Source organism: Lycium barbarum, chromosome 6 (genome assembly GCF_019175385.1).
Source record: "Lycium barbarum isolate Lr01 chromosome 6, ASM1917538v2, whole genome shotgun sequence".
Classification (NCBI taxonomy): domain Eukaryota; kingdom Viridiplantae; phylum Streptophyta; class Magnoliopsida; order Solanales; family Solanaceae; genus Lycium; species Lycium barbarum.
The window spans coordinates 120865631-120893168 of NC_083342.1; the positions used below are offsets into that span (position 1 = coordinate 120865631).

Here is a 27538-nt window from a genome sequence, read left to right on the forward strand (position 1 = left end):
GTAGCCATTTTACCCGAGCAATTCAAGTTATATCTAAAGTATTTAGCTTGTAACAAGTGTGGACAAACTTCATTGCGTTGTTGCTCCTCCTCACTTTCCTTCTTCACACATCACATAAAAGTTCTGTGTTTTACGTATCGTGATAGGACTTATTGTTTCTGATTCAACAAAAATTGGGATCACCTTCAGTCTTGGAGGTATGAAATGTTGGAGTTATTTAAACTTCCAAGTCCGAGCTAATGTCAACTTTAAATATTCAAGTTTGAAGTTAGGCTTGATAGTTCAAACTTCAGACATACAGGTCTAAAGTTGGGGAATGCCAAATCTAACTTCATACCTAAATTATTTTAAGTCTGAAGTGCACAAGCAATACTAGAGATCACATTCCGCTTTGGCTGGATAAAAAAAAGGCTCTAAGACAAGAAATGATGGATCAGTTAATGAGTTATCCATGTTGGGTTTTGGGCTTTTTCCTTTCCTATGTGGATAAATAAATACCCAACTTGGTCCAGCCCACTTATATTTTTTTGGCCCATACATTAAAAGACCTATTAAGTCTGATTTGGGGGCAAGTAACAGAGTGAGAAGGAGCCGCCTTTCAACAAAAATAGAGAGAGAGAGAGTTCAGATTTTTCCTTCCTAAAAATCAGCTTGTGCAACCAAATTGTTTGGTCGATTCCCGCTTCGTTTCTTGTCCGATTGAGCTGATTTTTGGACAGCGTGTTCCTTTCATCTTAATCTTTGATTGGGAACTGACAAAGGTGGATTTGGAGACCCGTAGCTCCATATTTTCATCAGTGAACAATAGCTGCGTTTTTGGTGACTTTCTTCCAATTTTCTCTTGTTTGATGGTTGTTCTTGTTGCTATTGTCGCTCCGCATTTGGCATTCATATTGTATCCATTTTGGAGAACTTTGTAACTCTTTCATTTGATATAGTAGAGCTTTTGGACCCGTGAATGTTTCCTCTTCACCTTGAAGGGGTTTTATCACGAAAATTTGGTGTCTCTTGCAATTGATTTATTTTGCTTGCTTTGCTATTTTGTTGTTAGTATAGTTGCTGTCCGGATTTCCATTTGTGCTAGTGTATATTGTCTTCTCTTGGTTCAAATAGTGTGGGAAGTTTTGACTTGGTATTTCTTCCCCTGTTACCTCGTCGTGCAATTTGGTTATTGTTTGTTTCTTCCCAACAAAGTGGTATCAGAGCTTGTGGTTGTATTTGGTTATGTTGATCGTCTATTTGAATGATGGAGGAAAATATGAGCAAGATGATTTTTTTAAATGACAGTAATTATCATATTTGGAAAATCAAAATGAAAGATCTTCTATTTGTCAAGAAATTGCATTTACCTGTGTTTGCTTCTAAGAAACCCGAGTCTATTGAAGATGAGGATTGAGAATTTGAGCACTTACAGATTTGTGTCTATATTAGACAATGGGTTGAAGATAATGTTCGAAATCATATTGTGAATGAGACAAATGCTAAAAGTTTGTGGGAAAAGCTCGAGACATTATGAGCCCGTTTGGATTGGCTTATAAGTTGCTTATAAGCTGTTTTCAGTTTTTTTGAGTGTTTGGCTGGCCAGCTTAAAGCCATTTTGTGCATAAAATAAACTCAAAAAAATAATTGGGCCCATTTGGTTTAGCTTATCTAAAGCAGCTTATAAGCTGAAAACAGCTTATAAGTCAAAAAAAAAAAAAAAGTTAGCCTACACCAATTTTTTTTTTTTTTTGGCTTATAAACTGCTTATTTTAAGCCCATCCAAACAGGCTTTATATGCTTCGAAGTCTGGCAATAATAAGTTGTTCCTACTGAAACAATTGATGAATATTAGATACAAAGAGGGCAGCCCTATTTCTGATCATATCAATGATTTTCAGGGTGTCCTTGATCAGCTGTCTGGAACGGGTGTCAAGTTTGATGAAGAAATACAGAGACTTTGGCTTCTTAATACTTTACTAGACTCTTGAGAAACCCTTCGAGTTTCTTTGACCGATTCTGCTCCTAATGATGGTGTAACTATGGAATATGCTAAGAGTGGTGTTTTGAATGAAGAGATGAGAAGAAGATCTCAAGCTTCATCTTCTTCAACTTCACACTCCGATGTTTTGGTTACTGAAGACAGCTGGAGAAGTAACTTCAGAGGTCAGAATGACAGAGGCAAAAGTAAAAGCAAGTCAAGATCCTCCAGGTACAAGAATCTTACATGTGACTATTGTCACTTGAAAGGGCACATCAAGAAACATTGCTACAAGTTTAAGAGAGACCAAAAAAAGCAAAAGAAAGAAGACGATAATGAAAATCGTGTTGCTATTGTTGCTGAAAATGAACTTTTTGTTGCTTGTGGTAAAAATGATATCAATCTTGTTTGTGATGAGCCTACCTGGATTGTGGATTCAGGTGCCACTTCTCATGTCACGCCAAAAAAGAATTATTTTTTTCTTATACTCCAGGTAATTTTGGAATGTTGCGAATGGGCAATGATAGTGAGGTGGAGGTGTTTGGCATTGGCACAATTTGCTTGAAAAGTAAGAATGGTTCGAGTTCGGTTCTTAACAATGTCAAGCATGCTTCAAATGTTCGTCTGAATTTAATTTCTGTAGGAAAGATTTATGATGAGGGTTATGATCAAACTGTTGGTGGTGGTCAGTGGAAGCTTCTTCGAGGTTCGATGGTTGTGGCTCAAGGTTACAAGATGTCTGACTTATACTTATTTCAAGGCTCCATTTGTGGTGACTCAGTAAATCTGGTAGAGAATGATACTTCATCAGAGTTATGGCATAGAAGGCTGAGTCATATGAGTGAGAAGGGAATTGATAACTTGGCTAAGAAGAATTTGCTTTCTGGAGTGAAACAAGCAAAGTTAAAGAGATGTGTCCATTGCTTAGTCGGGAAACAAAAAAGAGTTTCCTTTCAGAGTCATTCGCCTTCAAAAAAGCATGATTTGCTGGAGTTGGTACATTCTAATTTGTGTGGTCCTTTTAAAGTAAGCTCTCGTGGTGGTGCACTTTAATTTGTGACTTTTATTGATGATCACTCTCGTGAACTCTAGGTGTTTCCTTTGAAGTCCAAGGATCAAGTACTTGATGTGTTCAAGACTTTTCAAGCCTTGGTTGAGAGATAGACATGGAAGAAACTAAAATGCATCCGCTCAGACAATGGTGGTGAATATATTGGTCTTTTTGATAATTATTGTAGACAGCAGGGTATTCGGCATCAGAAAAACTCCTCCAAAGACTCCTTAGTTAAATGGTTTAGCAGAGAGGATGAACAGAACTCTAGTTGAGAGGGTTAGATGTTTGCTTTCAGATGCTAAGTTGCCAGATTCATTTTGGACAGAAGCACTTAATACTGCTGATTATGTTATCAATTTATCTCCTACTGCTGCTTTGGATGGTGATGTCCCTGATAGAGTTTTGTTTGGTAAGGATGTCTCTTATGCTCAGCTGAGAGTCTTCAGGTGTAAGGCCTTTGTGCATGTTCCTAAGGATGAGAGGTCAAAGCTGGAAGTTAAAACTAGGCAGTGTATCTTCATTGGTTATGATCAAGACGAATTTGGCTATCGTTTCTATGATCCAGTTGAGAAGAAACTTGTTAGAAGTCGTGATGTTGTGTTCTTTGAAGAACAGACAATTAAAGATTTTGACAAAGCTGAGAAGTTTGATTCTCAGAGCAATGAGAGCTTAGTTGATATTGACCCAGTTCCTGTGACTATTGCACCTGAAGAAAATCTTTAAAATAATGAAGATCAAGTTGATAATAAAGATAGTGATCATATTTAGAATGACCACCATGATGTTGTTGATGCTCTAGTGGAAGATGATGTGGTTGGCCAGCAACCAGCTACTATTGATGCTCCAGAGAGTTCTCTCAGAAGATCTATTAGAGAGAAAGTACCTTCATCTCGTTATTCTCCCAATAAGTTTGTACTCTTGATTGACGGGGGAGAACCTGAAAGTTTTGATGAGGCCATGGATAGTGAAGAAAAATAAAGGTGGTTTGATTCTATGCAAGATGAGATTAAATCCTTGCATGATAATCATACATTTGATCTGGTAAAGCTTCCTAAAGACCGAAAAGCTTTGAAAAATATGTGGGTTTTCAAGGTGAAACATGAAGATAGTAACCCAGTTCCATGGTATGAGGCTAGATTGATTGTAAAGGGCTTTAATCAGAAGAAGGGAGTTGATTTTGATGAAATATTTTCTCCAGTTGTGAAGATGTCATCTATTCGGGTTGTTCTGGGCTTGGCTACAAGTCTAGATTTAGAGGTTGAGCAAATGGATGTTAAAACTGCTTTTCTCCATGGTGACTTAGATGAAGAAATTTATATGGAGCAGCCAAAAGGTTTTGAAGTCAAGGGTAAGGAGAATTATGTTTACAAATTGAAGAAGAGCTTGTATGGTTTAAAACAAGCTCCCAGGCAGTGGTACAGTAAGTTTGGTTCTTTTATGAGTCAACAGGGCTTCAAGAAGACTTCTTCAGATCATTGTGTTTTTGTACAAAAATTCTCTAATGATGACTTTATCATTCTATTGCTTTATGTTGATGACATGCTTATTGTTGGTCAAAATGCTTGTAGAATTCAGAAGTTGAAGCAAGAGTTGAATAAGTCTTTTGCTATGAAAAACTTGGGACCAGCAAGGCAGATTATTGGCATGTAGATTGTTCGTGACAGAAAGGCTAAGAAGTTGTGGTTATCACAAGAGAAGTACATTCAGAAAGTACTTCGCAGATTCAACATGGATAAAGCTAAGGTTGTCAAAACACCTTTAGCTATGCACTTCAAATTGAGCACGAAGCAGTGTCCTTCCAGTGATGTGAAAAGGAAGATATGAAGAAAGTTCCTTATGCTTCAGCCATTGGCAGTCTGATGTATGCGATGATTTGTACAAGACCTGATATTGCTCATGCCATTGGTGTTGTCAGCCATTTTCTTTCTAATCGGGGAAGAGAGCATTGGAATGTTGTGAAGTGGATTATGAGATATCTTTGTGGCAGTTCTAGTCTGAGTTTGTGTTTTGTGACAGGAAAGCCTATTTTTTGTGGTTACACTGATTCAGATATGGCCGGTGATGTTGATACTCGTAAGTCTACTTCGGGCTACTTGATTACTTATGCAGGGGGAGCTGTGTCTTGGCAATTTAGGTTGCAAAAACGTGTTGCTCTATCTACTACAGAAGCTGAGCTTATAGCTGCCGTTGAAGCTTGTAAAGAGTTGCTTTAGATGAAGAGATTTATGGAGGAACTTTCTTTGCTCAAGAGAGGTATGTGCTTTACTGCGACAGTCAAAGTGCTATTCATCTTGGCAAAAACTCAACATTTCATGGTAGGTCAAAACATATTGATGTGAGATACCATTGGATTAGAGATGTGTTGGATTCTAAGTTGCTTGAACTTGAGAAGATTCACACAGATGATAATGGTTCAGACATGATGACTAAAGCTTTTCCAAGAGAGAAGTTTGAAGAGTGTTGCATGATCGCCAGAATGGCGGTCTCCTCCACATAGTCGAGAGGGGAAGAATTGTTGGGTTTTGGGCTTTTTCCTTTCTTATGTGGACAAATAAATACCCAACTTGGTCCAGGCCACTTATATTTTTTCGGCCCATACATTAAAAGACCTATTAGGTCTGATTTGGGGGCAAGTAACAGAGTGAGAAAGAGCAGCCTTTCAACAAAAATAGAGAGAGAGAGTGCAGATTTTTCCTTCTTAAAAATCAGCCTGTGCAGCCAAATTGTTTGGTCGATTCCCGCTTCGTTTCTTGTCCGATTGAGCTGATTTTTGGACAGTGTGTTCCTTTCATCTTAATCTTTGATTGGGAACTGACAGAGGTGGATTTGGAGACCCGTAGCTCCAGATTTTCATCGTTGAACAGTAGCTGCGTTTTTGGGTGACTTTCTTCCAATTTTCTCTTGTTTGATGGTTGTTCTTGTTGTTATTGTTGCTCCGCATTTGGCATTCATATTGTAGTCATTTTGGAGAACTTTGTAACTCTCTCATTTGATATAATAGAGCTTTTGGACCCGTGGATGTTTGCTCTTCACCTTGAAGGGGTTTTACCACATAAATTTGGTGTCTCTTGCAATTGATTTATTTTGCTTGCTTTGCTATTTTGTTGTTGGTATAGTTGCTGTCCGGATTCCCATTTGTGCTAGTGTATATTGTCTTCTCTTGGTTCAAATAGTGTGGGAAGTTTTGACTTGCTATTTCTTCCGCTGTTACCTCGTCGTGCAATTTGGTAATTGTTTGTTTCTTCCCAACAATCCACATTTCTAACCAAGAGAACGGGAGCTTGGTCACAGAGGGGAAGGGAAGAACCTCTATGATCCCTTTGGGATGAGATTAAGGCGGATAGTGAGGCTGGTTTGGGGAAAAAAAAAGCTCTAGAGACGTAACCACCATCATATGAACATTGATTTTAAGAAGGTAGAAATAAAGGCCTAAAAGAATGAAATGCTAAAGTTGAATTAAACCTTATAAACATAACTACCAATTATTGATGCCAAATGGAAGGGTTAGGATGAATTTGGAAAGTTTGGAACCAAAAACATGTCATAACCTGATTTAACCCCTTTTGTTTCTTAGAACAAATACAATAAATATAAACTCAAATGTACACGTACAAATACAAGTCACTACTAGTAATTAGTTATTTTTTTATGTGTATCCGCCATAAGTTATAACATTTCAGATAATTCATGTATTTAAGTGTGAATCTTTTTTGTAATAAATCAAAAAAGAAAACTAAAGTTCCGTAAAAGACAAGACCAAATGAAATAATACATGTTACCTTCAAAGAAGATAAGAAAAATGGTATCGCAAAAAATACCAACCTCTATCAGTTGGCCGTGAAACTAATTAAAACTCGCAGCGTTTTAAAATGAAATTAATGACGTACAAATACTTATTTATGTTTTCCAATTCTTGAAAACATTAATACAGAACCAAAACATAAAAGCAAGCAGGAATTCCATGTAACAGCTAGAAATGAAGTTATACATAATCTCTTTGCGTCAACCAATAATTAATATACAAAAAAGGGTCAAAAATGCCTTTAAACTATAAGAAATTGAACAAAAAGGCCCTCCGTTAATTGTTTGATCCAAATACTAACAGAGGGCATTTTTGTTCAGTTTCGCATAGTTTAAGAACATTTTGACCCTTTTCCGATTATTATATTGACTGCATGTTTTTACTCTTGAGTTGAGCTGGAAGAAGGTGGCAGCAAGCATTCTGTTTGGTCTCCTTGTTCTAAATCTTCGACGAATTGCTTTGATGAATTAGAGTTCCGGTAAATGGCGTATATAACCAGCTGCACTGCTCCCAGTAACCATCCAATCCCATTTGGTACCTATTGCATTATATATAGTTAATTAGTAGTAATTAAACTTAATTAGGTTATCCATATATAATTCTGTTGACAAATTAGCTTCCTGCGTGAAGCGTTTCAGTCATTGTACGTGTAGCGTTTGATAACATATTAAGCAGAGAAATTGCATTTAATTGGCGGAAGATCGATCCACATTTCTCATTAATTTGATTATAATATCACCCAGCCATTTGTCCTTCTCTTTCTTTTTGAAATATGTTATTTCTCAATATCTTAAACACACTTTCATGTCTTAACTCTTAGCTTCCATGTATTTAATAAAACTTGTGTATGAGTAGATGCTACTTCCCTTCTACAATATGCTTCTTTTTTTTCAAATCCAATTTGGATCTCTTAAGACATTTCCTATGCAATTTTTTGTATATATGTTTTCTAGAAAATTGTCACATGTATCATTAATGACACACTGACGTTAATAGTACTGCATTATATCCTGAAAAAATTGTGTAGTAACTTATAATTTACAAATACTAGATGTTATAATTTATCCAACCTGAAGGTAGCTGAAAAGAAAAGTCTTGTCTTTATTAGAACTGGCCTAATATCAAATTGATTTATATATCGCTTCATCTAAATTGATTTCTCAATTAAACTTTTTGCATTATGCCCCAATATGTGGTTCTTTTGAATTTAAAATTTTCTTTATGCTCTTTTTTTCTTTCTAATACTTGATTATTTTCTGTGTTACAGTAATTGTTTGTCCTGCAAAAACGTGATGAGGATTTTACAGAATATATCTTCGGATTTTCTATTAATAGAGAGATATTTTGATGAGGAAGATAACAGAAAACTTACTCCAAGAAACCAGTCACCCACAAGCACGGAGTACAAAGTCCAAATGCCACCGTTTAAGAAAAGGAAAAACGAGAGAAGAAATGGCATATACTCCACACTCTTGGTTGTCACCACTGTTTTCTGCAAAATCAGTAATCGGGGAAAAAAATGTAAAGAGTGGCTTTAGATAAAAGGAAGCCCAAATGAAAATGGATAATCTTTTTTGCTTTATAAATCCGGTATCTCAAAATCTAGGCTCATTTTCGAGTTTTGCACATTGAGAGCCAATTAAGGGGAAGTGCTCCTCTATCAGGAGTTTCTCCATTCTCAAGGCTAGAATTCAAACATTTGGTTAAAAATAGATGAATCTTATCCATCTACCACACTGCTTCGTAGTATCGACTTAATTTATCAACTAAATACAAAGAATTGCAAGAGATTAATTATCACATGAACATAGAAGGTATACGTGTCTTCGTCTAGATTCAACAATGGGTTAAGGGCAGGTAGGCAGAGGGTGCCATTGACCCCCTTCGTTGAAAAATCATACTATGCAAATAGCCAAAATAGAATGTTTTTCATATATAGTAGTTGTTGAATGCACTTGCCATATTTTTTTTTTCCCTTGAATTCCCTTATTTGAAATTTTGGCTCCACCACTAGTTAAGGGTTTAGGCCGGATCTAATGCCTCAGGGTGGAACATTAGTGTATATATGTTCAGTACTTATTCCCCAACTCAGATCTCAACATCTAAATTTTGGTTATACTTCATTTAGAACATAATTTAGGTAAAACAGAAGTATTTCACATTGCTTATGCTTTATAAAATTAGAAGAATTATGTTTGGAAAAGGGTCAAATTACCATAACACCGAGAGGGGAGATATACATAATGATATTTAGACCTGTGGACAGGAAACCAATAACGTTAATTCTCATCTGTCCATGTAAAAGAAAGTGCGCCAATAATAGAATTGTGGCTATAATGCCCACATTCAGAATCCCAACTAGGATGGCAGTCCTATTCTGTGAAAAAAGAACAACAAAACAGAAGAAAAAAAAAGATAAATAAGTTTCAACTATATATCTTAGTTAACGAAATAATAATGCAGTTATTAGGAGCATTCCTTCTGAAATGTAATTGCTAAATTTATGAACACACTGGCTGATAAAAAGTGACATGACCATTGTGTTAGGTGTGGAATTGGCCAAACAAGTCAATTCTTTTGTTCACATAGTCGTGATGTAAGCGCTTTCCTCATAATAGTTGTGATGTAAGGGCTTACCTCATCATAGGAAATTCATTCCTATAAATAGGTAGCTTATGGTTCATTTGTAAGACATCATTAAGATCATTTGCTATACACATCCCAAGAGAGAAAAAATCTAAGAGAAATACTCTTAGTGAAAGGCCTAAGTAAGAGAAGGTCTTTGAGAGAATTTTCTGTGGTAAAATTCTTGAGTGTAATTGGAATTGGGGTTGTGAGGTTGAGTGTTGTAAACACTTGTAATATTTCTTCTTTAATAAGATCTGCAGCAGCAACGTGGACGTAGCTCTCACATTGAGGGTGAACCACTATAAATCTGTGTGTGCTATTTATTCTTCGCTTACATCACGGCGTAAGTAGGTTCTGTCTAAGGAGGTTGGTATTTAAGTGGTCCAGCTGTGACCCTCCAATCTTTCCTGGGAACCTGCTTACAAAGGTCGGATTTGTGATTTAAATCCTAACAACTGGTATCAAAGCAACAGGTTGTGTTGTGATTTAGAAACGATGGGAGGCGAAGATGGTACGACGCACGGCATCGGTAAATTCGATGGTACAGATTTTGCGTTCTGGAGAATGCAAATTGAAGATTATTTATATGGCAGAAAGCTTCATGAACCTCTGAGTCCGAAACCAGAGGAGATGAAGCAAGCAGATTGGGATCTCCTCGACAGACAAGTTCTGGGAGTCATTCGACTGACGCTGTCGAAGAACGTTGCTCACAACGTGGCAAAGGAGAAGACCACCGCAGATATGATGAAGGTATTGTCTGACATGTATGAGAAACCTTCGGCAAATAATAAGGTATTTCTCATGAAGAAACTATTTCATCTAAAGATGATGGAAAATGCTCATGTTGCTGCACACATAAATGAATTCAATACCATTGTAAATCAATTGTCATCGGTAAAAATTGATTTCGATGATGAAGTACAAGCTCTAATTTTGTTGGCATCCCTACCAAATAGCTGGGAGCCAATGAGAGCAGCGGTTAGCAATTCTATCGGCAGTGGCAAACTAAAGTTCAACGATGTTAGGGATCGTATTCTTGCTGAGGAAGTGCGCAGGACAGATTCTGGAGAGGTATCGACGAGTTCTGCTTTTAATGTTGAAAACAGAAGCAGAAATTATGACAGAAACTACAACCGAAATAGGGGCAGATCGAAGTCAAGGAATGGCAGGGGTCAATCCAGACCAGGACGAACATTTGAGTGTTGGAACTGTGGAAAACCAGGTCACTTCAAGAAGAACTGCAGGGCGCCAAAGAAGGAGGACAACAAGGGGGCTAGAATCAACGCTGCTACGGAAGACATTGGCGATGCGTTGTTGCTATCGGTTGACAGCCCGATAGACTCTTGGGTGCTTGACTCAGGAGCGTCCTTTCATACCACCCCACATCATGATATAATGACAAACTACGTGGCTGGGAATCTCGGCAAAGTTTATTTAGCCGATGGAGAGCCGCTAGACGTTGTTGGCACGGGAGACATCAATTTGAAGATGTCAAATGGATCCTCGTGGAAGATTACAAAAGTTAGACATGTTCCAAAGCTGATGCGAAACCTGATTTCAGTAGGTCAGCTTGATGATGAGGGATATGATCTCAACTTTGGTAATGGGTCTTGGAAGGTGGCGAAAGGTGCTATGGTAGTTGGCCGAGGAAAGAAGATTGGCACTCTCTACATGACGGATAACTGTCGTGATATTGTTGCTGTGGTTGACAACACAAAGAAGACAGATTTGTGGCATTGTCGGCTTGGGCATATCAGCCAGAAGGGGATGAAGTTGTTGGTGACAAATGGCTTAATTCCGGAGCTGAAGACGGTGGACCTTCATACGTGTGAGAGCTGCATTCTCGGAAAACAAAAGCGAGTAAGCTTCTCAAGTGCAGGCAGAGAGTTGAAGGTCGAAAAGCTGGAATTGGTGCACACAGACGTGTGGGGACCTACCACTGTACCCTCCCTTGGAGAATCACACTACTACGTGACCTTCATTGATGATTCAACCAGGAAGGTATGGGTTTATTTTATGAAAAATAAATCTGATGTGTTTAGTGTATTCAAAAGATGGAAAGCCATGGTCGAGAATGAAACAAACCTCAAGTTGAAGTGTTTGAGGTCCGACAACGGCGGAGAATACACTGATGGTGATTTCAAACGGCACTGTGCCGATAATGGGATCAAGATGATGAAGACTATTCCTGGAACGCCGCAACAGAATGGAGTAGCCGAAAGAATGAACCGAACGTTGAACGAGTGTGCTCGGAGTATGAGAATACACTCTGGACTGCCCAAGACATTCTGGGCAGATGCAGTCAATACCGCGGCCTTCTTAATTAACCGAGGACCGTCAGTTCCCTTGGATTTCAGAATTCCAGAAGAAGTCTGGAGTGGCAAGAAGGTAAATCTTTCATTTCTGAAAGTGTTCGGTTGCTTATCATATGTTCATAATGATGATACGGCTAGAAGCAAGCTTGATCCAAAATCAAAGAAGTGTTACTTTATTGGCTATGGTGACACCGAGCTTGGGTACCGATTTTGGGATGAACAAAATCGGAAGATCATCCGAAGCAGGAATGTTGTCTTTAACGAAGAGGTACTGTACAAAGACAAGCTGCAAAAGAATTCAGAATGTCAGGACAAGGAATCGGAAATAGTCGATTTGAGGGACTTTCCGGCACCTGAGCCGCAGCCAGGTACAACCGAGGCAGAGGAACAAACAATCCGAGAAGGTGCTGATGAAAGTGCTGATTCTGAAACAAATGAACAGACGCCAATCACAGAGCTGCGTAGATCATCCAGGATCAGGAAGCCGCTTCACAGGTACTCTTCATCCCTCAACTACATTCTACTCACTGATAGAGGGGAGCCGGAATGTTATGAAGAAGCAATGCAAGTCGATGAATCGACTAAGTGGGAGCTGGCAATGAAGGATGAAATGGATTCACTATCGGCAAATCATACATGGGAATTATCCGAGTTGCCAAAGGATAAAAAGGCATTGCAAAACAAATGGGTTTATCGGATAAAGGAAGAACCCAATGGAAGCAAGCGTTATAAAGCAAGGCTGGTTGCAAAGGGATTTCAACAGAAAGAATGCATTGACTATACGGAGATCTTCTCTCCCGTAGTCAAGATTGTGACTATCAGAACTGTTCTTGGGCTGGTAGCAAAGGAAAATCTACATCTGCAACAGATGGACGTGAAAACTGCATTTCTTCACGGTGATCTAGACGAGGAAATCTACATGCGACAGCCGGAGGGATTCAAAATCAAAGGAAAGGAGAATCTGGTGTGCAAACTTCAAAAGAGTCTGTACGGACTAAAACAGGCTCCAAGACAGTGGTATTTAAAGTTTGACAGCTTTATGAAGAAAGCTGATTTTTCAAGGTGCGAGGCAGATCACTGCTGTTACTTCAAAAAATTTGAAGACTCGTACATGATACTGCTACTCTATGTCGACGACATGCTAATCGTAGGAGCAAACCTACAGGAGATTGATCGGTTGAAAAAAGGGTTATCGGAAGAGTTTGCAATGAAGGATTTGGGAGCTGCAAAGCAAATCCTTGGGATGAGAATCGACCGAAGCAAGGAGGGCATCAAACTCTCACAAGAAGAATATGTGAGGAAAGTTATCAAAAGGTTTAACATGCATGATGCCAAGCCAGTCAGCACTCCCTTGGCTGGACACTTTCGGTTGTCAAAGGATCAGTCGCCGACAACCGAGGATGAGAAGAAGCAGATGGACAAGATACCTTATGCATCTGCAATCGGTAGTCTTATGTATGCAATGATATGTACAAGGCCAGACATTGCACATGCAGTGGGAGTTGTCAGCCGATTTATGAGCAATCCGGGAAAGCAACACTGGGAGGCTGTGAAGTGGATATTCAGATATCTGAAAGGCAGCTCGAGTTCAGCTCTGTATTTCCGAAAATCAAAAACAGGATTGCAAGGGTATGTTGATGCTGACAACGGTGGTGATATTGATAGCAGAAAGAGCACATCCGGATATGTTTACACCTTCGGAGGTACTGCAATCTCTTGGGTTTCCAAGTTGCAAAAGATAGTAGCTCTCTCTAGTTGTGAGGCTGAGTACGTTGCTGTGACGGAGGCCACAAAGGAAATGATGTGGCTACAATCTTTTCTGCGGGAATTGGATCAGGACCACGAGGGAAGTGTGCTATATTGTGATAGCCAAAGCGCCATTCATTTGGCAAAGAACCCGGTTTACCATGCTCGAACGAAGCACATACAACTCCGGTACCATTTCATTAGATCAGTTGAGAAGATCGCAGGGAGTCAGAATCCAGCAGACATGCTGACAAAGGCAGTGACGATAGACAAACTGAAGCTATGCTCAACTTCAGTTGGCCTGCACGAAGTATGAAAGTAGGAAAGAGCTGCTGCATCGATCAAAGTGTGAAGACAAATTAAAATTAGTCTTCAAGTGGGAGATTTGTTAGGTGTGGAATTGGCCAAACAAGTCAATTGGGGTTGTGAGGTTGAGTGTTGTAAACACTTGTAATATTTCTTCTTTAATAAGATCTGCAGCAGCAACGTGGACGTAGCTCTCACATTGAGGGTGAACCACTATAAATCTGTGTGTGCTATTTATTCTTCGCTTACATCACGGCGTAAGTAGGTTCTGTCTAAGGAGGTTGGTATTTAAGTGGTCCAGCTGTGACCCTCCAATCTTTCCTGGGAACCTGCTTACAAAGGTCAAATTTGGGATTTAAATCCTAACACATTGACCATCAAGGCATCAACTAGTAATATTCTGCGATAAAAGAGTCTTACAGTCTTCTTCTTTTATTTCATCGAGGGCTGAGAATGTAGCCATAAATTATAAAAACTGGTATAAGGTACAAATTAATAAATTTATTGTTCTCTTCTTTCTTATCTTGTATTTAATGGAGTTATAACTGAGATACATTCAGGATTTTCACTCAGAGGGTCAAAAAAGACAACAAAAGCTAAATATAAAAATAATGTTGTTGATGGGAATCAAACCTAGGATGCTAGAGACAATTTTGAATACCTGAACCGCTTGAGCTTACCTTTTGCATATGCTCAAAGTGTTCAAAAGTTAATATATGTACATAAACACAGAAAATCTATCCTATATATACACTGTAATTTTTTGCCGTTCACCCGAACACCCTCACCTCCACTTAAATCCGCCCCTGCTGGGATATGCGTATATAAATGAGTTTTCCCTATGAAAATTGATACTCCACGTAAAAGAATAATTTCCTTCCATAATTATGAGCAGTAATTTTTGGATTAAGAATATTAAGCCTACAAAGCGATAACTATTGTATTGTTGTCACTTTTCGACTTTTTAGAGGGCATTTGGATTGACTTATTTTAAGTATTTTTTGGCTTTTAGCTCTTTTTTTTTTTTTTTACTTTTTGTAATGTTTGAAAAAAATAAAAAATACTTAAAAGCATTTACCTTTAGGCTAAAAAAATAGAAGAATAAGCTAAAAGCCAATATAAGCCATTTTAAAAAAGTCAATCCAAACGCCCTCTTAGTGAATTTTTTCACGACAAAGAGAAAAGAAATGAAGAAAATTAAAGTAGTGGATGATGTTGGAATTAAACCAAGATTACTAATCCAAAGTTGTTTAAGATTGGTATTTGGTATTTATTTAATTAATATTTAGTTAGAATTTATTTGTCTAGTTCATATTGGAATGGATTTTCTAGTCCTAGTCTATTTTGGTTTCTAGTATTATAAATAGGGATGTTATGTCACATATTTTATTGTAGTGAGATTCAAGAGTTTTGAGTTATTAAATAAAAGTGTCACATAAATTGGGACAGAGAGAATACTAGGTTTAGTTGTATGGACACAAATGAACAAGACAAAAGATGTAAGTTGGGATTAAAAACCGGACACATTGACAGCCCTTAGGGATCGTTTGGTAGCTGGTTAGAGTTGTGCAGACATTAATAATACATGCATTAGTTACGAGGGAATCTATGTATTATTTTATGCAGAGATTAGTTATTTCACCTTAATAAAATAATACATAAATTCCCTCGTAACTTATACATGTACTATTAATTATGCTGATTTCTAAATTTGAAATCAAACACTGTGTTAATTTTATACATGAATAACTTACCTCCTAACTGACTAACAAACATGATATTACTTATTCAAGATTTAAAATACCACCTCCAAACCAGCTGTCAAACGGCCTCCGTGGCCTAATTATAGCACATTGAAAAGAACTTCAAATATTTCTGCTGGTACAAAATTTTCTCTTCAACAAATTTTATTTATTTTTGGTTTGGCAAATATAATTACTATCAACCACATATTTGTAGTGTCGGTTCTAATATAGAAAAATAATAGAATACTAATTCCGCCTTCATGGTAGCCTCAAAATAGTGTACGAATTTAGCATATTTTTTTCCGCGTAAAACAAACACAAAATAAGCTTTTCCAAAACAAACGTTCCAAACCTAATTCTTCCAAAATAAAATCCATATGCCCCTTTTTTTCTACCCAAAAAAGAAGAAGAAGAAGAAGAATATCAATTCTTCCAAAAGTAAACTAAAAAAGAAATCATTTTCTAATAAAAAATTAAATGCTGCCATAGAAAAAGAGTGAGTATAATATGTAATTTGATTAAGATCTGGCAAGTTAGCTATTCCCTCTGTCTTCCTTCTTAGTCAATATTGCTGAAAATTTTAACTTAAACTTTTTTAACTTTACCGTTGATGAGATAGATCTACTCACCTCACCTGCCAGTTCTGATTGTTCGACATAAAATTATTGACCAATGCTTGTATCTCGTCTAAATTCTTCTCCTTGCACCGGCCTCCGATCCACAGGCAAAGTCGAGAAGCATATCGATATCATAATTTAATAATCACACGAATATCTATAACTTGTTTTAGATCATAAATTTCAAAAGATTTATTTTTCATTCTTAAACTCAGTGTTCAATCAAATACAATCACATAAATTGAGACGGAGAGAATATATTACCTTAGTGATTCAAAAAATAAAGTCTTGTTAATCAATTAGACTCACTCTCATTTTTGGATGAGCAAATTGAAGGAATAAAGCAATGTAGATAATCTCAACGATGACTCCAAAGCCATTAATAGTGAAGACGAGATAGCTGTCTGGCTTTATAATTGCATAATAAGTTCACAACGATGTATTAAGCAATATACAAATGTATGGAAGGCTATCAAAATCCTCAGTTGATCGGTTCTGTACAATTCTTCTGAATGTCCCTCTGCACGCACATTTTCCCCAAATTAAAGTGCTTCATCATAAAGGGATCACAGCCATAAACATAAACAATTAACAACTTTAATTAATTACTTACACTGGTGAAAGAAACATGAGAACTGCAATTATATTGCCTGCAAAATGAAGAAAAAGAAAGCAGATCTCAGCAGAAAAAATTAAGAAACAACTGTGATTCCAAATGTTCTTTCTTCAGAAAAGAATAATTAAATCACAAAGTACTGTGAATGATTTCAGATGAAATGCTACCTATGACTCCAACGATGAAAGGAAGATTCTCCATCTTGACCGTACGTTAAGGCTGCTGAACAAGGAAGACCGCCACTTTAGATAAATCGGCTAATTGACTTAGATTATGTGTACACCAAAGGGAGGTCGTGATATTTGTTGGTGGTTTAATCAAAAGCAGATAGGGATCATTTAATAACGGGTAAAAAAAAAATGATAATCACGGTATCGGGCTAGTTTGCAGACATCTCAATTATTTTTATAGGGTACCATCTATATATGTTCCTCTACTAGTACAATGCCTTAAATGTATCGGATAACTTTGTCCAACAAAATTTGAATTGATTGAAAAAGCAATCATCTTGTATTTTGTATGTGCTAAAATTATTTGAACCTGGAACTTCATTAAAGTAAAAAGGAAGATTGAATATGAGTTTTTAATGCATAAAGTACTTCTTATCTTTGAACTGTATGTTTTTTTAAGAATTTTTTTTTTCCCATGAGATGCAAGCGCTTTTTAATAATTTCTGAATAACAACCCTTTAAGATTAAAGGCCTAACACAAGCTCCTCGTTCTATTTTTCTTTTTAATCCTTCAATCCATTCCCATTACTATTTCTGACAATTCTATTCCACCTATTCTGCCTCATCCAGAATTTTTAATAGGTGGTCTATTAATAGATAGCTTAAAGTAGAGAGGATAATACACATCTGCATATCGTTGACTATTCTTTTTAAATATACTCCCTCCGGCACGGAATGTAAAAAATAAAGAAAGTCTTATGAAATTTGTAGTTCAAAATAAATCTTAAATATTTATGATGGCTATAAATAATTTTATAAACTTAAATTATTTCTAAATATAGAATGATTACATTTTTTTTAGACGGATAAAAAGAAAAGTGTCCAGTGTCCACATAAATTGGGCTATAGGCAGTGTGGAGCATGTAATTGTAATAATAAACGCGTTATGGTGACGTGACATGAATTGTGATTTTTTTTTTCTTTTCTAAGCGCGTGAAGGAGGTGAATTATTTAGCTGACATGGAAATTTTGTGTAAAATCTGCTCATTTTGACGACAAATCCACCGACCAAAACTTTAACCAAGAAAAATGGTGCCTCCGGTCAAACTGGATAAATTCTAAACAGACAAAACCTCCTTTTAGCTCATCTCCTCCATCTCAAATGTCTCATCCAAATAGCTGGAATTGCGACTTGCGAGTATGCCTCTACTATTATTGAATAGTCATGAGTAGTAAAAGGATGACCCCACGTTCCCTTGTTACCTTTTCTTATAAGCTTCAAGTTACTGACATTGTGGTTCAATTAATTTAACTCATTAAGTATTTTTTTATTCTCACCAACTGATGGAGTTAAATCATTGCAAAAGATGTGAGTCCGATTTGAGCCCCATGTCCATTAGTTGATGGATTGTTGTCAAATTCCTTGATATGATATGCCTATCACATTATTACTTGCTCTTTAATTTGTATGTGGCTCCTACCCATTTCTATGGAATGATGGACAAAGCAACCTGTAATAAAATCATCCAGAGCTTCACGCAAATAGACACATTTTGTACGTAAGTCAAGTATCTAATGTGTTAATCTTAAATAAAAAATCGTGACAAGCTTAAAGAACTGTCAATGTATTCAGCCTTTAAAACTAGGATTAACACACTTCTTTTTTATCAAGTTCAGTTCCAAGAACTACACATATAGAATAATTTGATGTCGAATTTTGGAACTGCCAAAATCAACTTATATCGGGTGGATAGAAACAATTTTACAATTCCAAAGGGAGAACTAATCAAATTAAAGAGGGATAGGATCGATTGGCCCATTACCTTCTCTTTGGACAAGTGGGCTAGTCCATACCAACGTCTTTGGGCTTTTCGCAACAACAAACAAAGGAAAGCATTGCATCATTAGCCATTTAAATCCGAGATACTAAATGATCCCTTATAATACTAGGAATTTAACACCCTGTGTGAATAAGTGCAGTTCCAAAGAACAATAACACATTAAGAACAATTTGATGTTAATTTTGGAACTGCCAAAATCAACTTATATCTGGTAGATAGAAACAATTCTACAATTCCTAAAGGGAGAGAGAGCTATATCAAATTGAATAGCGACCAGACCAATTGGCCCGTTTCCTTCTTTTTGGACAAGTGGACTAGTCCATTAACAACGTCATTAGGCCTTTTACAACTTCAAACAAAGGAAGGAATTGTACACAGTAGCGATTTTACTTGAGCAATTTAAGTAATATTTAAGTTTCCTAAAGTCTTTAGCTTGTAACAAGTGTGGACAAACTTCAGAACTGCATTGTTGCTCCTCCTCCTTCTTCCACATTATATAGCAGTTCTGTATTTTACATATCGTTACAGGACCAATTGTTTCTGGTTCAACAAAAATTTGGACCACCTTCAGTCCCGGAGGTATGGAATGTCCACCTCAAGTCGGGGCTAATTTCAACCTCAAATGTTCAAAGTTTAAAGTCAGGCTTTATACTTCAAACTTTACACTACAGGTCTAAAGTTGGGGACTATCAAGTCTAACTTCATACCTAAATTATCTTTAAGTCAGAACTGCACAAGCAATATCACTAGAGATTACATTCAGCTCTGGCTGGATAAAAAAATCTCTAAGACAAGATAGAGATGGATCAGTTGATGAGCTATCCTCATTTCTAACCAAGAGAACGGGAGCTAGTTTGAGTCACAGAGGGAAAGGGAAGAACCACCGGGATCCCTTTTTGATGAGATTAAGGTGGATAGGGAAGTTGGTTTGAAAGAAAAAAACATAAAACAAGCTCTAAAGATGTAACCACCAGTCCACCATCATATGAACATTGATTTTGAGAAGGTATAAATAAAGGACTAAAAGAATGAGAAAAGACTATTGAAATGCTAAAATTGATTTAAACCTTAATAAAAGGCAACATAGCTACCAATTATTGATGCCAAATGGAAGGGTTAGGATGAATTTGGAATGGTTGGAAGTTGGAACCAAAAACATATCATAACCTGATTTAACCCCTTTTGTTTCTTATAACAAATACTTTAAATATAAACTCAAATATATGCAAATACATATCACTAATAGAAGTTAATTACTAGTATTTTCTATGGGTATCGCCATAAGTATAACATTTCAAATAATTCAGGGCAAATATGTACAAGTGTGAATCTTTTTTTTTTTTGTAATAAATCAAAAAAAGAAAATTAAACTTCCATACAATACAAGACCAAATGAAATAAATACATGCATGTTACCTTCAAAGAAAATAAAAGTGGTATCGCAAAAAAAAAAAAAAAAAAAAACCTCTATCAGTTGGCCGTGAAACTAAAACTCGCAGCAGATAAAAATGAAATTAATGACGTACAAATTCTTATGTTTTCAAATTCTTGAAAACGTTAATGCACAACCAAACCATATAAGCAGCAAAGGAATTCCATTAACACCATAGTTGTTCTCCATCTCTTTGCTTCAACAAATAATTACCATATTGACCGTATGTTTTTACTCTTGAGCTGTGCTGGAAGAAGAAGGTGGCAGCAGGCATTTTGTTTGGTCTCCTTGTTCTAAATCTTGCGCGATTTGTTTTGAAGAATTAGAGTTCCTGTAAATGGCGTATATAACCAGCTGCACTGCTCCCAGAAACCATCCCATCCCATTTGGTACCTTTTGTGAAATTAATTAGTAATTAAAATTAATTAGGAAAATATCCATATATATACTTCTATTGAGAAATTAACTTCCTATATAATATTAAAGTGTAACATTTTTATAACATAGATCAATTTTAGAAATTCATGTAGAGAAAGATCGGTCCGCTATTTTCATAACTAATTTGATTATAAATTCAACCAGCCAGTTGTCCTCTCTTATTAATTCAATATCTTAGCACATTTTCATGACGTAACTCTTTGCTTTCAGGCATTTAATAAAACCCTGTATGATTAGATGCTATTTTTCCTGTATAGTGTAATGCCGTTTTTTCTTCTTCAAATCAAGATATTTTCTGTTCCATTTTTTGTACTCCTATGTATTTCAGAAAATTGTCAGGTGTAACATTAATGACACAGAGACACGCTACAAAAACCTTTTTTTTTTTTTTTTTAGCATTGACTGATCGGTACTTAAAATAAACAACAAAACCAAAAGTTGAAAGCAAACTTATTAAATAGACACTTTTAATGAAGCAGATTTAAAAAGACAATAAGTGATTTTGATTGAACTATTTTTGTGGTACCAATTTGTGACGATAATACAACCGTAATTAATACAGCAATATTGTATCCGGCAAAAAAATATTGCGTATAAACTTATCGTGCATAGTGCATACCGTGTGTAAATGAGACTAAGCACTTGTAATTTACAAATACAAGACCATATTATAAAAATCCAACTTGTAGGTAGCTGAAAGAAAAGTCTTCTTTCTTAATTAGAACTGGCCTAATGTCATTATATTGTTATATCTAATTCTCTAATTAAATAAATTGATTACTCAAACTTCTCGACCGCAGAATGTGATCCTTTTGAGTTCAAAATTTTCTTTGTGCTCCTTTTTTCCTAATACTTAATTAAAGACTGGCTTACATTAATTGCTTGTTGTGTAGAAACGTGATGACAATTTTGCAGAATATAATATCAGATTTTCTACTAATATATGATCAGGAAGTTAGCAGAAACTTACTCCAAGAAACCAATCATCTACAAACAATGCGTACAAAGCCCATACGCCACCATTTAAGAAAAGGAAAAACGAGAGAAGAAATGGCATATACTCCACACTCTTAGTCGTCACCACAGTTTTCTGCAAAATCAGTCATCCAAAAATATTGTAAGCGTGACTTCAATTTTTTTTTTTTTTTTTTGGTCTTTGCTTTATAAATCCGTTATCTGAAATCAACATGACTTGACTAATTCAAATTTGAACAACTAGAAGTCCCTAAAGAGAAAATGTTCACTATCAAGAGTTCTCTCCGTTCCCAATACTAGAATTTGAGGTTTCCACGCTATTTCTTGGTTCGAATTAGCTTATTGCTATATAAAAATTTACTTCAAACAATTGGGAGGGATTATTATCTCATGAAAATATAAGGTATTATGCGTCTGGAATGGTAATGCTTCGGGTTAGAATATCTTTTATATATATATGTGAATAAAGTACAAAATGGAAGTATATATGCATTTCAGTACTTGACAGTACTTAATTCAGACCATAATGTTGAAGAGTCCATGCCAGATAAAAAAGGGATGAGTGGTCTCCTTATATGATCTTCGTCAATCATCTCCTCATGAGCTAACTTTTGGATAGAATTAGGCCTAAGATTCATTTCTTTTAGCACATAATATTTAAATTTGGATTGGTCACAATGTCTGTACTTCGTTTAGGACGTAATCTAGGTAAAACATAACTGTTTCATATTGCTTACTCTTTATAAAATTAGAAAAATTATGTTCGGAAAAGGGGTTAATTACCATAACACCAAGAGGGGAACTATACATGATGATGTTTAAACCTGTGGCCAAGAAACCAATAACGTTAATTCTCATCTCTCCATGTAAAAGAAACTGCGCCAACAATAGAGTTGTTCCTAAAATGGCCACATTCAGAACCCCTGCTAGGATGGCAGTCTCATTCTGTAAAAAATGACCAAAAGAAAAGAAAAAGAGATATCAGTTTTTATATAACTACTGTATATCAAAGAGTTTCCACATTCAACACTCCAACTAGTGTGGAAATCTTATCCCGTGAAAAATTAAAAAGGAAAGATCAATCAATTTCAACTGTATATCTTATATGTTTACGACATAAATAATTCTATAGTTATTACGAACATTATTTCCCAAATGCAATTACTAGATTTACAAACACAGTGGCTGATAAAAAGTGACATGACCATTCACTATTATTTTGCAATAGAAGAGTCTTTTAAAATTAGGATACAGATATATTAAACGATTTTTCTCTATGAAAATTGATACTCCGTGTAAGGGAATTCCTTCCATAATTATGAGTAACTTTAAGGTTTAAAATATTAAGTAGTTTGGACATAAAAGTTGTAATATCTGGAAAAATTAGTACTAGTATTTAAAGTTAAGTTGAAGAATATATTAAAAAGTTGAAATTGTGATTGGATGCATTTAACTTGAAAAAATTGAAAGTTTGTGTATCAAAAAGTTTTTTCACTTGGAAAGCTGGTCAAAATTATTTTTTCAAACTTGAAACTCATCTTTAAAAATAATCAAAATCCAATATATAACCAAATTCTATATTTTAAAAAGAAAAAAAAAATCATGGACAAACGGCTTCTAAGCAACGATAACTGGTGTATATCAAATTTCGAAAATTTTAGTGAATTTTTTCACGATAAAGAGAAAAATAATTTAAGAAAATTACTAAAAAGTACTCCCTCCGTCTCAAAAAGATTGTCCTCTTTTGACTTGGCATAAAATTTAAGAAATAAAGAAAAACTTTTGAAATGTATGATAAAAAACAAGTCTTAAATATTTGTGTGACTGTAAATCATCTCATAAAGTTAAATTATTTTTAAATATAAAAAAATATTCTTTTTGAGATAAATTAAAAAAAAAAAAAAACAATCTTTTTGATACAACTAAAGATATTATTGAGCATAATTCCCCTCGTGCACAGTAAGTATGCTGTCATGTCATCTGTGACAAAAGAACAATGCTTGTCAAATATTAAGTCCAGCTGTATGGACACAAGTGGTTGAACAGGACAAGAAAGACGTAGGGATTAAAAACCATACACATTGAAGAACAAAATATATTTCTGGTGATACAAATTTTTCTCTTCAACTATTTTACTTTTTCGATTTAGAATATATATAATTACCAGCAACCACATATGTGTAGGGTCGATTTTAATAGAGTACGTAATTATTCCACCTTCATGAAAACCTCAAAATAGTGAAGGAATTTAGCTTATTTTTTCCGTGTAAAAAGAATGAAAATCAGCTCTTCCAAAACGAACTTAATTTCCAGACATAAGAAAAGCAGCTTTTTTTTTTTGTGTGTGTGCGTGTGTGTGTGTAAATCAGCTCTTTCGAAACAAACGTCCGACCCCTAATTCTTCCAAAATAATACCCAAATGCTCCCATTTGTTTTCACAAAAAAATTAAACAAATATATATATCAATTCTTCAGAAAGTAAAGAAAAAAAGAAACTATTTTTAATCAAAATTAAATGTTGCTTTAGAAAAAAAGGTACTATAAGAATAATAAAGGTGAATGTAGAGTTGCGACGCCGAGTTCATATAAACCCAATATATTAGACGCGAAATACAAATTTAAGTATAAAAATTAATCAAAATAATAACAAGTGAACTCATATCTTAAAAAATTATAATGAATTCAATATTAAGAATCTTAAAGATTGAACTCATATATGGAGTAGTTTAAATCATTCATCTGGCTCTGAATAACATTACCTGAAAATACATATATTTGTCAACATAGCAACATTTCACATAAATTCCAAAAGCATGATGCAATAATATAGTTTCCTAAGTATACTGCATATACCTGGGCATTTTACTTTGGCGGTGTACCAAAAAATAAAATAAAGTCTTGTTAATCAGTTGGACTCACTCTCATTTTTGGATGAGCAAATTGAAGGAACAAAGCAATGTATATAATCTCAACGATGACTCCAAAACCATTGACAGTGGAGACGAGATAGCTGCCTGGCCTTATAAGTCCATAGTAAGTCCACAAAGATGAATTAAGCAATGTACAAATGTATGGAAGGCTATCAAAATCCTCAGTTGATCGATTCTTTACAATTCTTCTGAATGTCTCACTGCACGTACATTTCCCAAATTAAACTACTTCATCAAAACATGATCAGAGCCATAAACATAAAGTATTAACAACTAGCTTTAACTAATATTAGTTTAAATTTTCTTTCTATCTTGTAATTAAATACTTACACTGGCGAGAGAAACATGAGAACTGAAATGATGTTGCCTGGAAAAAAAACAAGAAGTTTCAGCAGAAGAAATTTAGAAACATTTGTAATTCCAAATGCTCTTTCTTCACAAAATATATATATCGATCAAGTTAGATATTTGCATGATTTGAGATGAAATGGTATACCTATGACTCCAATGATGAAAGGAAGATTTTCCATCTTGACTGTTTAGGCTGCTCGACAAGGAAGAGGGACCAGCAAGAGAAATATGTGTGTGTGTGAGAGAGAGAGAATATGGTATGTATGAACTATAGCTAGTTTTTTCCTGATATTTAAATTGGCCAATCCCCTGATTGTGCACCGGCAGAGGCGGATCCAGGATTTAAACTTTCGGGGTTTAACCTTTTAAATTTTTTAGCATTGAACCATTATATTTCTAAAGTTATGGGTTCATATCTACTATTTATTGTAACTTTAGTAAATTTTTACATATAAATTTATACACCGCATTGAAAGTTTGGGATTGAATTGAACCCCAAATTATAATGCTCCATCCGCCCCTGCCAATAGGAAGTCGAGATTTTTTCTTGGTTGTTTAATCAAAATGAGGGATTTTCTACTCATTTTATAGCAATGAATTTTTATTTTTTTATAACTATAGTATCTCATCTAGTTTGCATGCACCTCAACTAACTTTATCAACTGTGTCAAGCTAAAGCTTCGATAAATTGAAAGAAATTACCTACTACTAGTATTTTAGATTTAAAATTGAGACCCTGTGGAGGTAAAAAGCAAATCAAAGATTATAATTGTTTAATGGATAAAGTACTTCTTCGAATTACATGGGGTTCTTTATTTTATTTTGTCCATGAGATACGTACAATCATAATAATTTCTGAGTCACATTCATTTCGGTTGCAATGTTGTATTTGTACATGTACAAGTTAGTGTTGTACTGTCGTTAGCAAGGTACTGTGGAAGGAGAAATAGTTTTTTTTTTTGCCCTTTACAAACTTTTTTAGTTTTATGATCTTTTTACAAGAGATATTTATTTTTTACATATATTAAAAAATTTTAAAAAATTATTTTTTCTATTCAAATTGTAAGAGATCAAGACATATGAATGGAAATGATGTGCACTCTAAAAAAAGCCGTAAAAGCAGATTCTTTTTCGATTTTTGTCTTCAACCCTTTGATCCATCCCCGTCGCTAGCTATTTCTGACAATTCCAGCTATTCTTCCTGGTCCAAAATTTTTAATTGCTGCTCTGTTATTTGATTAGCTTCAATTTTCAAGCACGTACAGAGGACATTTTACCAATATATATCTACATTTTCATTGACTATTCACTTTAAATATATGAAGCATGTACTACCAAAAAAAAAATCCACATATCATTGACCATTCACTTTAATATATGGAGCATGTACCACAAAAAATGAGCGCTGATTAGTTAAATAAATCATCAACTAGCACTTCATATATGAGCGCTGATTAGTTAAATAAATCATCAAGTAGCACTTCGTATATGAGCAGACCGTTGGCACTTTGCACTAAGATTTTACATTGCTTGTTTTTTGTTTTTTGTTTTTTTAATATGGGATTCATTTTTTTTTTTTTGAGTTTGGAGAGGGTGGGTCCACTTTTTTTTTCATGAGTTTGGAGAGAATGGGGTCCACTCTTTTCCTTTTTTTTTTTTTTTAATATTACTTGGTTTTTTTAGTATGAGGTCCACCTTATTTTATTTTTTTTAAGAGTGACTGACGACGAAGCATGGGTAAATCGATGCTTCTATATAGTAGAAAAATAGAATTATAATAAAGTATTTCTATCTACATTTTAGAAGAGTTGGTAATATAAAGTATAAAATGTCATTTTTTTGCCATTAAATAAAAAAAGTGGGTGGGACCACAAAGGATTTTTTTGCCCATAAATAAAAAAGTGGGACCAAAGGATGGACGACGATCTTGCTTATAAACCGGCTCTTCTATATAGTAGTAAAGTAATATATATAACACGATTAATATAACATTATAGTTTGTGCTCCGTATCCAAAACTTTATTATAGGAGTGTTTGTTAAGAATACAAAGTTGGCAAAAATTTATTTATACTTTTTAAAAGAGAAGACTTATTTAAAAGGAAACTATTTTCCTCTCTTTGAGATAAAACAATAGCAATATTTAAGCATCAATTGATACTTTGAATTTTAATTCGATTAATCTAAAGATGTAAAATATTCTATTGTTAATGTATGTAGATTGGCCTAAACAATACTTATTATTTTTTATCAAATTTTGATTTGAATAATTCTAATTCTAATCATTATGTTAATTTTACATGTTTAAAATGAAACAAAGTAAAATTTTGATTTTCTATTTAAATGAAGAACTACTATTTTTTAATTTTTGGTAAATATTTTTGGTTTAGCTGATTTTACTTGTCATGTTGTCTTTTGCAGGGTTTTTTAAGGAAACGTCAATTAGAATTAGAATTTCACTAATTTACCTTATTAATTATTTGATCTCCATTTAATATTATTTTTTCTTTTATGACATTAATCTCTTTTCACATTTATTAGAGTAACGAAGAAAATAAAAAAATAATTAAATTCTATCTTATTTTAAAATATAAGTATTTTAAGTATATTTATT

The 27538-nt window shown here is 34.9% G+C and overlaps 2 protein-coding genes and 1 pseudogene across 2 annotated transcripts; all 3 read right to left on the reverse strand.

Moving 5' to 3' along the window:
- Positions 1 to 6819: 6819 nt before the first annotated feature.
- On the reverse strand, positions 6820 to 10421 carry LOC132645980 (bidirectional sugar transporter SWEET17-like). Its single transcript, XM_060363279.1, has 3 exons — positions 9032 to 10421; positions 8189 to 8308; positions 6820 to 7354 (listed from the first exon to the last, which is right to left on the reverse strand). The coding sequence occupies exons 1-3, from the start codon at positions 9104 to 9106 to the stop codon at positions 7196 to 7198; spliced, it is 354 nt and encodes a 117-aa protein (XP_060219262.1). The 5' UTR covers positions 9107 to 10421; the 3' UTR covers positions 6820 to 7195.
- Positions 10422 to 16442: 6021 nt separating this feature from the next.
- Positions 16443 to 17555, reverse strand: LOC132645981 (bidirectional sugar transporter SWEET17-like; annotated as a pseudogene).
- Positions 17556 to 20119: 2564 nt separating this feature from the next.
- On the reverse strand, positions 20120 to 25191 carry LOC132645983 (bidirectional sugar transporter SWEET17-like). Its single transcript, XM_060363280.1, has 6 exons — positions 25072 to 25191; positions 24906 to 24942; positions 24565 to 24775; positions 22429 to 22590; positions 21641 to 21760; positions 20120 to 20625 (listed from the first exon to the last, which is right to left on the reverse strand). The coding sequence occupies exons 1-6, from the start codon at positions 25103 to 25105 to the stop codon at positions 20464 to 20466; spliced, it is 726 nt and encodes a 241-aa protein (XP_060219263.1). The 5' UTR covers positions 25106 to 25191; the 3' UTR covers positions 20120 to 20463.
- Positions 25192 to 27538: the final 2347 nt, after the last annotated feature.